The 12,030-nt window shown below is 41.3% G+C and overlaps 2 protein-coding genes across 2 annotated transcripts in view; one reads left to right on the forward strand and one right to left on the reverse strand.

Annotated features, from left to right (window-relative positions):
• Positions 1-12,030, forward strand: part of LOC309326595 (vomeronasal type-2 receptor 26-like) — a 406,890-nt gene that overhangs the window by 125,868 nt on the left and 268,992 nt on the right. The gene's annotated exons all lie outside the window — the stretch shown is intronic.
• On the reverse strand, positions 1,536-11,173 carry LOC309328371 (vomeronasal type-2 receptor 26-like; the record flags this gene model as incomplete). The annotated part of the gene is made up of 6 exons (XM_081838367.1): positions 1,536-2,437; positions 4,496-4,622; positions 4,943-5,170; positions 8,135-8,426; positions 9,568-9,739; positions 11,143-11,173. 6 exons carry the CDS (start codon positions 11,171-11,173, stop codon positions 1,536-1,538), a joined length of 1,752 nt encoding a protein of 583 aa, XP_081694493.1.

The following is a 12,030-nucleotide window of genomic DNA, read 5'->3' on the forward strand; positions in this document are numbered from 1 at the left end:
GGCACTTCCCAAGACTGGATGGATGGGAGGTTGCCTGCTCTTGAGAGAGTGACATTCCCTCTGAAGGAGCAGGAACACAGCTTGAGGATAGTTCTGGATCCTTTCCTGTTGCTTTAGTTCTAGGTGGCATGGAGTGCCTTCCATCATCAACTGGTGGCTGAGCTGTACCCATATCTGGACAGGGGTAGCCTAACCTGTTGTCTGCGCTCTGGTATCTACTAGGTTAGATTAGTGCAAGATGTTATATGTAGGGCTGCAACTGGTGCAGAATTTGGCTCAGGACTGCAATACTTCAAGGATCACCTCTCCACATACGAACCTTCCTGGACCTTGTATTCATCATCTGAGGCCCTTCTTCATATGCCTCCTCCACATGAGGACCAGAGAGTGGCAACACAAGAATAGTGTTTTTCTGCAGTGGCTCTTCACTTGCTGAATACTCTCCCCAGGAACATTTTGCTGGCATTTTCATTATGCACCTTACGTGCTGGGCACAAATGTTTCTCTTCAACTAGGCCTTTGGCTGATTAACATCCAATATGTTTTTAATGTCTTTTAATGTGTTTTGGGGTGGGGGTGGGATGGTGGGTTATTGGTTTGTTATTGTTATATATTTTGTGTGTGTGTTTATTATCTTGTGTGTTTATTATCTTGTTTATTAGGGACACGGGTGGCGCTGTGGGTAAAAGCCTCAGTGCCTAGGGCTTGCCGATCGAAAGGTCGGCAGTTCGAATCCCCGCGGCGGGGTGCGCTCCCGTTGCTCGGTCCAGCGCCTGCCAACCTAGCAGTTCGAAAGCACCCCTGGGTGCAAGTAGATAAATAGGGACCGCTTACTGGCGGGAAGGTAAACGGCGTTTCCGTGTGCTGCGCTGGCTCGCTAGATGCAGCTTTGTCACGCTGGCCACGTGACCCGGAAGTGTCTCCGGACAGCGCTGGCCCCCGGCCTCTTGAGTGAGATGGGCGCACAACCCCAGAGTCTGCCAAGACTGGCCCGTACGGGCAGGGGTACCTTTACCTTTACCTTTTTATTATCTTGCATTGTTATGTTGTGAATCACTCTGCGATCTATGGATGAAGGGCAGTATACAAATTTCACCAAAAAAAAAAAAAAAATTCAGGTAGTTTTATTTTATTTTATTGTACTTTATCCTTCATTTTAATTCTTCTTAGCCAAGCTGAGAGCTTCATAGACACTTGAAGGATGTGATATAGATAAATATTTAAACTGTGAAACAGATACAATGCTGAAGAGCTAATTAACAAGGGGGTATCAACTTGAATAAAATATTCGGGGAGAGATTAGCACCATCCCACATAATTGATCACAAGAACTGACATGCACACAACATTAGAATGGCAATGCCCATTTCCTTTGGGGGGCCCTGCCCCCCTCAAATATTTAATGGGGGTACTGAAGGGACCTCAGTCCCTAGGACTTGTCTCCTATGTAATTTATGTTACAGTAGCCCATTTGCTGATGAAACCTTTTTACTACAGAGGCAGCAATGTATCAATAGAAAAGCCAGACAGATTCTTTACATCTTTCTCCTTACTATTTGCTCCCTGTTGTTCAATTCAGGCTTCAGCACAATAATGTAACATTTAGGGGAGAAGATGCAACCCAATAACCCAGCGCTAGAGGCCAAGATAGAGAAGATCTCCACAGCCACCATGTTTTTTCCTTTTGTGCTCATATAAGTTGGAACAAAGGACACCCACACACTGCAGAAGGCCAACATGCTGAATGTAATGAACTTTGCTTCATTAAAACTATCCGGTAACTTGCGGGCTAGGAATGCCACAGTGAAGCTGGCAATGGCCAAGAGGCCCATGTAACCAAGGACACAGTAAAACATGGCAACTGACCCTTCATTACATTGCAGAATGATTTCTTCAGTTGCTGAGTGAAGGTCGAAATCAGGGAATGGGGGAGAGGTTGCTAACCACACAATACAAATACATGCTTGAATAAGAGCAAAACAAAGGACAATAGAATTGGATAGAACTTTCCCCACCCATTTCCTCATGCTGGACCCAGGTTTGGTGGCCATGAAAGCTAGAACTACGGTGATGGTTTTTGCCAGCACACATGAAACAGCCACTGAGAAGATGGTGCCAAAAGTGGGTTGTCGGAGGAGGCAGGAGACCTTCCCTGGTTGTCCGAGGAACAGTAAAGAAGAGTTGAAGCAGAGCAGGAGGGAGACCAGGAGCGCGTAAGTGAGGTCCCTGTTATTGGCCTTGACAATGGGTGTGTCTTTGTGCCTAATAAAAATTCCTAGCACTATGGCTGTGATCAGGCAAAAAAAGAGAGCAACTGAGGTCAAGGTGATCCCTAAGGGTTCATCAAAAGACAGAAAACTTATAACTTTAGTGATGCATTCAGTTCTGTCCTTGTTTGGAAATTCATCTTCTGGGCACTGGAAGCAGTCAGCCACATCTGAAGAATAGAAAGAAACCACCTTTTAGTGCCAAGTCACATGTTAAACTACACACTGTTCTCTTCTCCACCTCCCATATTGAGATTATATTGTTTCTTTGGATCACAAAATTGTAGAGTTGGAAGGGACCCTGAGTCAAATCTTGCCCAACCCCCCTACAATGCAGGAATAATGTAATATGCATATGTAATATTTCCACTCTTCATTTCCCCAGTATGTTATAGAGGCTTGACTGGCCTCAACCAGATGTTGGGCATTCAGTGAGGTCCCATTAAGCAAGACAGCTTAGAATTCCCTTTATTCCAATGGGGCTATGCAGTTGTTTAGAATGTCCATGAATAGGCAATCACCTGCAAGTAGATAAATAGGTACCGCTCTGGCGGGAAGGTAAATGGCATTTTTGTGTGCTGCTGTGGTTCGCCAGAAGCGCCTTAGTCATGCTGGCCACATGACCTGGAAACTGTCTGTGGACAACTGCTGGCCCTCCCACCTACAGAGAGAGATGAGTGCCGCAACCCCAGAGTCGTCCACGACTGGACCTAATGGTCAGGGTTACCTTTACCTTTACCTTTAATAATTGTTTTGTATTGTTTTTAAATGTTTTAATGTTGCTGTACACCACGCTGGGGGAATGCAAGAGGGTGGACATACATATTTTTGCAATTAATTATGAAATAATTGTTATTTCTTTTAAAAAAACCATTCAGTTAAGATTACTATCATCACAATCTATATTTTTATCACCTGTTTTAGTTCTGCTGTATTTTTTTCAGTAGATTTCACCTTCTCGTGCTCTATAGTCATGAAGGAATATTTTTATGCCACTGCAAGCAGGCATGCAAGATAGCATGATTATGTATTAAATGATTTGCTTATAACATTCATGCTTTCACATGGAATGTACAGGTTATCTGTAACCATGAAGGGAATTGACCATCAGAAGTTTATCCCTCATATGGCTAACTTTCCCATTCATTTCAAATAGAGATCCAGATGCAAATATCCTGTTTTTTAACTTTTGTCTTATTAAATTAGCTACTACAGTAGCACTTGAAGTCTTCCTGCAATCCTGACACTGGGCATTAGACTGGACACATATTAGACATATTGGAGGTCTAGTTTGGAGGCAATATTATAATGTGTGCCTCATATAAGTGTTTCTATTAATTTAAGTGGGATAGCAAGGCAATGGTCTGCTGCATGTGTTTGCGTTTACAGTGGTGCCCCACAAGACAAACGCCTCACAAGACGGAAAACCCGCTAGACAAAAGGGTTTTCCATTTTGGAGGCGCTTCACTAAACAAATTTCTCTATGGGGTTGCTTTGCAAGACGAAAAAATCTTGCGAGTTCCCGCGGGGTTTTTTCACTTTTTTCACCCTTTTCCTAAGCGCTAAGCTGCTTAACAGCTGATCGCTAAAAGCCGCTAGACCGCTAATAGCGCTAATCCGCTAAGCTGTCAATGGGCTTGCTTCGCAAGACGAAAAAACCGCTAGACGAAGAGAATCGCGGTATGGATTCTTTTCGTCATGCGAGGCACCACTGTATTGGAAAGTAGAAATGAAATAATGGATTTGTATACAATATTTGATATCCATTCACTCTCCTATTCATTGATTCTTATAGCAATGCATGAATGAGTATCATTCATTCATTTTACCTATTGCCTCAAAAGTAATTATCCATGTCTACCCTTAATAACTTACTACAGTGGTGCCCCGCAAGACGAACGCCTCGCAAGACAGAAAACCCGCTAGACGAAAGGGTTTTCCGTTTTGGAGGCGCTTCACTAAACGAATTTCTCTATGGGGTTGCTTCACAAGACGAAAAAATCTTGTGAGTTCCCGCTTCTCAGCTGATCGCTAAAAGCCGCTAGAGCGCTAATAGCGCTAATCCGCTAAGCTGTCAATGGGCTTGCTTCGCAAGACGGAAAAAACGCTAGACGAAGAGAATCGCAGAACGGATTCTTTTCGTCATGCGAGACACCACTGTACCTAGATGATAATATTCAAATCAAAGGAATAAATATTTGCACTGTTGAAAAAAGAAAGTGTATTACCCTTCTTGTTCGAAATCTTCCCTTCTGCACAAGGAATGCAATCGTAGCAGCAAAACTTTTCTGCTTCCTTCCTTTTCTTCTGACTACCAGGCTGGCAGTGGTCATTGCACACGGAAAGGGGGAGAGTCTATCCATAGACATGAAAGGAATTACAATTGGAAAAGTACAGTACATTGATGGATACATGGATAGATTCATTTCAGTTTTCTGTGGAGAAGCGATATGGACTGCCAATGTTTTAAGACCTTTTGCACTGTCTCCTGAGTGGCACAAGAGCTAGAGGAATCTTAGCATCAGGAGTGACAATGGTGCAGATGGGCACCAGCTACAATACCTAGAATACACAAAAATCCCTGCTAAACAAGTAATGTGGCAACCCTCACTTTAGAATGCTGCTGTGCCAATTGAGATAGTTTCTCCTTAATCTGGCCATAGCAGAATCCATACCTTGTTTAAATCTTCGTACCACACAATTATATATTGATTAATGATTAATTCTCTTCCTTCAGGTGCATTGGGATCCATCCTACCAACTTTCACTTTCTGGTAGGACTCATTTGGAAATGTTATAATATTCATGATGTCAAATCCACCTTCTGTTTCCCGCTTATCATTAAAGGACACAGTTTCTCCAGCTGAATTGTTAAAGGAATTGCCTTGAAGAAAAGGATGGAGCTAATTGAAAGAGAGAAAGAAATGAAGGCACTTGAAAGGAGGGAAACAAATGGGGGGGGGGTTTGAAACAAATGAGAGAATTCATTTTTTACCGACTATTATGGTTTAAGGCAGGCATAGCAAATTTGTTGTCCTCCAGATTGTTGTCTACCTGTGTCACCAGCCCCACTCTGAATGACCAAGAGTTAGGTAATAGGGGGATATATAATGCATTGTATTTTCAGGCTACAGTTATTGGGGGGAAATGTAAGCCAGTAAATCAGTTCCATGCATAATATATACAATCCCATCTCATCAATTTTTAATGGAGTAGAAATGGAGTGGATTTTTCTCAATTCATACTGATCTGCTCACTGATAATAAAAAAAATCTAATGTGGAGACATTACCTGCCAAGGCTGCAGATCTTGAAGAACCAGTTGGTTAACCCTTGAAATGAACCCTCTTTGGCAGGATTGAGAAGAGACCATTGCATGCAATGCATGAGCCACAGCATAAACCCCATTGTAGATACTATAGCTTTGGCCAGTCATGGGCACTTCATAATAGGGTGCAGGAAGATTCTCCATCTTTTCCTCCCCAGTACATGCCCTATCAACCTCCATTGCCTCACTGGGATCTTGAAGTTCACAGTTAAATGCTTGCTCCCAAAAGTCATTGAGAAAAGCATCTTTTTGCATCCCATAGGGTCTTATGTGCTGAAGAAATTCTTGGAATCCCAAAAGCTCTTTTGAGTGAATTGCAAAGGAAATGGCACCATGAAACTGCTGGAGTCCCCACCCCCTTTGAAAGCCTGTTAATATGAAATCAATCTGGGTTGTCGTAATCCACACCTTGCTAAATGATGCATTTTCTGTTTTTCTAAATACATGAAAAAGAATAATAGTTTTGAGCCATGAAATCGTTAATGATTCTCCATAAACAAGAAGTGCAGTCACGTTATTATCTGCGAAACGTAGATGAAGATTTGCGAGTATATCAGTTAGTTTATCCAAGTTATCAAAATGAGAAATTTGTGGGATTCTTTGTGTGAAGGCTGAACAGATTTCGTGCTGGGAAAGCAAAGGCTCCAGGGTCTGTAAGAAAAGTTCCCCACTGTTGTTATCCACAGGAATAAGTCCTACCCATGTCCATCCAAAATACTGAAGTAACTGGACAATCCCCATATATTGAAGTCTTTCATTTGGAACCATGCAATAAAGGGAGGGAAACTGACTGATAAGCATATCCTTGTGGAGAAATGAGCCATAAGTAAGCTAAAAGAAAATTATTATCAAATATCATCATCATCGTCAATGACATTTATTCATCAGTTTTTACAGTGAAGTGTTTCGAAGTGATTTACAGGCTAAAAAAGAGCGACAGCAACAACAAAAAGTTAAAACCAAATATAAAATCAGCAATAAAACTAGAACTAATTTATATGTGCACACCTGTAGTTGTTTCTGGAGAAAAGTTAGGAAGAATGAATGGTTTTTTGTACATTTTTTTGCTCATGCAACAAAGATTTATTGAAGCAATTTGTGGTTCTGCTGGAAGGTAAAGGGAACAGTGCTTCTGCTGGAATTTTTCTTTTCCTGGCTATCAGGATATGATCCAATTTCTGGGATTTATTAATAGTCATTCCTATTATTCTCTCTTTCTGAACCATGCAATTTCTCACAGCATGACAAAATAATAATAATAATAATAATAATAATAATAATAATAATAATAAATTTTATTTATATCCCGCCCTCTCCAGCCGAAGCCGGGCTCAGAAGAGTGTAATTTACTACAACTGTGTGTGTGCTCCAAAATCTCCTAATATCTGTAACTGTGCTTAAAACAAACAAACAAATAAATATTAACAATGTTTCTGAGTTTTCCGTTGCTCTCTCCATTTTGATCTGTTCCAAGCCACTGTGTTTGATGTGAAGGTCTGTGCTCGCCCTTCCACTATAATGTAGAAGTGGAAAAAAGGTTATAATTCTCTCCCCCTATTTTTAGCCAAATGGCATGGAAATTCCATATACAGGAGACCCTGCACATTGGATTAGCATGCCACATTAAACAAAAATAGATCTAGGTGCTATTGGAGGAAATGGGATTTGCTTTATAAACTCATATGGAGCAGTTGAAGCAGGGGGCTGTCTCCTCCTTACCTTAAACAAGTTAAGAGGTAAGCTGGTTGATATGTTTTCTGGCTTGTATATTTTGTAACACTGGTTGGATATTGGCGGTCTAGCTTTTACAGCTTTATTTGTGGTCTAGCTTTTACAGGCCTGCAGAGTTCTGAAATGCTCTGGAAGTTTTTAATTGAAGCAGAGCAGATTTTTACAAAAGAGAAGATTCCTTACGAGTCCTTCAGAAAGCCCAAGACACTTCTGATAACTTGCCTCAAATGGCATTATTTTGCTTTCAAGTCTAATTGCAACTTTGTCATTCTCTACATTCCCTCTCTCTGTTCTTGAACTTGCATCACTTATACTTCTCATATTTCTTCCATCCCACTTTAATAAGTGCATATCTGCTTCTTCTTGTTGTTTTTTTCCTTGTTGTTGTTGTGTGTTCTCATCCTAAATGTGTTGCTCAGTATGCTGTAGAGACTTGCAACAAAAACATTACTGCTGCTGCTAGCACTGTACACCTGGCAGCTAATTTACAGGAAATAATGGAGCCTATGTTTCCAGCTCTTTTTTTGCAACTTAAACAGGAAATCCCTGTTCTTGGCTATCTTTAGGGCTTAAATCTAGAATTAAATAAGGATTAAATAGGGCTTAAACCTAGAATTAAATAAGGAATATAGTGCAGAGATATAGAATATAGTGCAGAATGACAGCCCTGAAAAATCTTGGTTTGTTGTGCTTTAACGGGTGATGGCCCATAAATCACTTCAATTCATCTTGCTATACAGTCCCCAAACAGAGCTTTAGAACACACATGCATAGACAGACAGACAGACAGAGACAGAGAGAATTCCTACCTGTGGAATCTTATAGAAACCCAAAATGTCTGCCATTAAGGAAGAAATATCAGAGCCAAGACCACCAATGACAGCTATGACATTTTTCCTTGTGTCACATATGTAATTGGGAACAAATTTATGTGACTTGAAGAGGAGGTCTAAGGTGGTACGATAAGTTGCCATTGCATCATAGTAGCTGTCATAGATGTGGAAGCCAAGTGTGACATTGGGCAAGAGTGTGGGGTTCTTGTTGATCTCATCCACAGCAAATGCCAAAGAAAGGATGTGCTGGTAAAATTTCGTTATCATTCTGCAAAGAGAAGGCGTTTATTACAATGCCTGAAGTTGTTATATCACTATACCAGAAATTTCTCTGTGTTTCTTACTTCAATTATAATAAGCATATCCTTTTATTTCTGCTCTGCATAGGACTTTGTTCTGCCAACTGTCAGGATAAATAAAGAAAAATGTGGAAACCTAGATGTGGAATTGAGTTTCACAGGAATTACAACCTAATTGACCAATTTCTTTTGGGAATTATAGGGTCAGAACTTTCTAAATTGTATAGAAAATTATTTATGTAAGCTACTGCAGCAGCAAGAATGTTACTTGCCCCAAGTGGAAAAAAGCAGAAGTCCCAGCAAAGGAAGAATGGATACAAAGACTTATGGAATATGCACAAATGGTGAAATTTACCTGAAGAATAAGAAATCAAGATACCAATTTTTTAAAAAATAAAAGAATGGAAATGGTTTATTGAATATTTACAGATAAATTGTAAACAGATATAAACATTAGCAGGATTATTGTAATAACCTGCAGTTTTATACGCGTATATATTTACAGTAGATAATTAAATGAGCAAGTTAAATGAACCTGGATATGCAAAAGATATTTTAAAAATAAATTTAAGGAACTGCAGAAAGGGGGGGTGGAAGTCAAATCTTGAAATGTTAAATTGATTGTAAAACTAATGACATGTATATATTTGAAAAGTAGAAATAAAAAACTAAAGAAAATAGAAATGACAACCTAAATGAAGTGTCTTACAAGAAGAGGAATCACCTCCAGCCTCAAGAACATTGTGTGCTGATCAATAAAATGGGACTGGGCTTTTTTTTTTTTTTCTATTATCAGGTATTTAAAATGAATTTGACACCCTCAAAATATACCTGACCACATTCATCACTGGGCTTTTTTTAAAAAAAATATTTATAAAAAATAAGAAACAAACAAAAACAAAACTATTCACAGATATATTTTTGTAGTTGCTTGTGCAGATTCCTTCAAGTCTTCATTTAAATTATTTTGCTTTCCCTAAAAACTTATCAGCATGAGAAAATTTGTTGTAATTGTGTGTGGTGTGTGGGTGTGTCCTACTTAAACATTTCTTTGTGATCTTGCCAATGACAAAACGTGTAGAGGGGTGGGAGAAAATTGCAATTCCCTACTCTGGATCTTGAAACAGTTTCTGAGAAGGCGGTTCTTCGAAGTCAATTTCCAGAGAATGGTAAATGATCTGAGAAGCAATTCCACCAATGATGAGGCCTCCTGGCTGGTGCCACTCATGGGGAACAGGGACGGGTTCATTTGTGGGGCACACCATACTAGCCACTTTGTACACTGTGTGAGGCAGCAGAAGCATGAACACAAACAGAACCATCCAGTCAGCAAAGCCTTGTCCTTAACACAGACTCTTCTCTGCTCATTTTCAGTAACTGCTTGACTTAAGCAAACCACATTGGTTGGTACCTCACTCAGCCTTCAGTATCCCTGGGAAACAAGTGCTTTGAGCTATAGCAGACACTGTCAACATTATAATTTCAAGTTGAGGCAGACCCTACCTGCCTCTTGCCCTTTCTCCCAGCGGTCTATGGCACAGGGAGTTATTTATTACCACTTCTAAACTTGCTTGGTTAGAAATTTTTTATTGTCTTTTGGAAAAACTGTTCGAGCTTTTGGCAGATGAACAAATTATAGTGATTTCAATGTTTCCCGAGAGATAATTATTCTTCATCACATGCCATTGAAGTGACTCCCCACAATAGCAAATCTTAGTTCTTTGCACGCCTTATTTTTTATTATAATATTTTATTAAATTTTTCCACAAGATAATGATATTTAAAACTACAGCAAAATACAGAGTACGGCGTTTTCTCCTAAAGGCAGTTATCAGTCCCCACATCCCACAGAAGGCAGCAGCCCCTTCCAGCTTTCACCTGGAATTCTGCCTTTCTCCTCCCAACCTCTCAGCCTGGGAGACTGACATTTCCCTGTTTCCCATCCAGGGCACTCCTTCAACCATCTACCACCCCCATGAGTACACAATTCCTGGACCTACCAATTCACTTCACTTGACTCTAACCATGTCTATTCAGAAGTATTGCATTCAATGAGGAATACTCCCAGGTCAATTGTGATAAAATTGCACTCATAGGAACCACTCCTACACACAATAAGCTGGCATAAAGCAAGCCAGTGTAAATTAAGGCAGCTTAAAGTTTCACAAAACCCAAAGCTTTTTGATGCTCTGCATCGGCCTGGCAGAGGGGAAACTAGCCTTCGGAAAACTGGTTTAGGCTACAGTGAAGGTCTCCCCACCCTGGCCCTGTCCTTACCATACCCCCAGAATTCCCCCTTTTGGAGAATTACACCAAACAACCTGTCATACTTTGGACGCGGGTGGCGCTGTGGTCTAAACCACAGAGCCTAGGGCTTGCTGATCGGGAGGTCGTGGTTCGGGTCCCCATGACGGGGTGAGCTTCCATTGTTCAGTCCCTGCTCCTGCCAACCTAGCAGTTCGAAAGCACATCAAAGTGCAAGTAGATAAATAGGTACCACTCTGGCGGGAAGGTGAACAGCATTTCCTTGCACTGTTCTGGTTCGCCAGAAGTGGCTTAGTCGTGCTGGCCACATGACCCGGAAGCTATACGTTGGCTCCCTCGGCAGGTAAAGCGAAATGAGCACTGCAACCCCAGAGTCGTCCGCGACTGGACCTAATGGTCAGAGGTCCCTTTACCTTTTACCTGTCATACTGCTTAAAGAAAGATCAGGCATACTTCGTCTCAGCTTAGAATAACTTTATCCCACCTTCTTGTGCATAGGACTGCCCGCCCTGCGTATTAACCTCACCTCACAAATACTAAGTGGAAGGGAGCAATTCTGTACACAAGAAACTGGCATAAATCAGACCAGTGCAAATTAAGATGGCATAAATTACACCAGATCCAATAATTAAAAACCACAAAGGAAGGAGAGTCCACCACCTTCCGAGGCAGTCCATTCTACTATTGAATAACTCCTACTGATGTTTAGCCAGTATCTCATTTCTTCTAACATGTATCTATTGGTTGACTTCTTAACCTCTGGAGCAGGAGAAAACAGGCTTGCTTCATCCATGTGTCACTGACAACCCCTTAGATATTTGAAGATAAAATCTGGATGCTGGAAGAGATCACATGGGTGGGAAGCATTCTGGTGGAGGCTCCTTTGGAAAACCTGGGTGTTTCTCACAACACAGACTTCCCACCCTCTCTCGAGTTCTTCAGCCCTCCCAGTGGTGATGGGCACTCCTCCATAACCTGCCAGTTTTTCCCAGGATGAAGGTGACATCAAGGTTGCTTGGATTCCTCCACAGATGCTCAGAGTGATTCAACACTCCAGCCAGTGGTCTGGTCGCATGGTCTTGAATTAGCCAGCTCCTAGCTGGTCATGAGGTGCAGCAGTTTGCTCTGATGTGGCATCTTTCTGCTTCTGTGCAGTGACCCAATTTCAGCTTTCCTGGCTCCCATCAAGGCTCCTATCAAGCCCAGCACCGCTAAAAAGCCACACACACACATCCATAAAAGAGAGCTGGCTCTTCAGCCTAGGGTGGGGGAAAGGCTTCCTGTTGGTTGCCTTAAGATGGCCCTGTC

The sequence above is a fragment of the Podarcis erhardii genome (assembly GCF_964252035.2).
Source record: "Podarcis erhardii genome assembly, chromosome: 13".
Classification (NCBI taxonomy): Eukaryota; Metazoa; Chordata; class Lepidosauria; order Squamata; family Lacertidae; genus Podarcis; species Podarcis erhardii.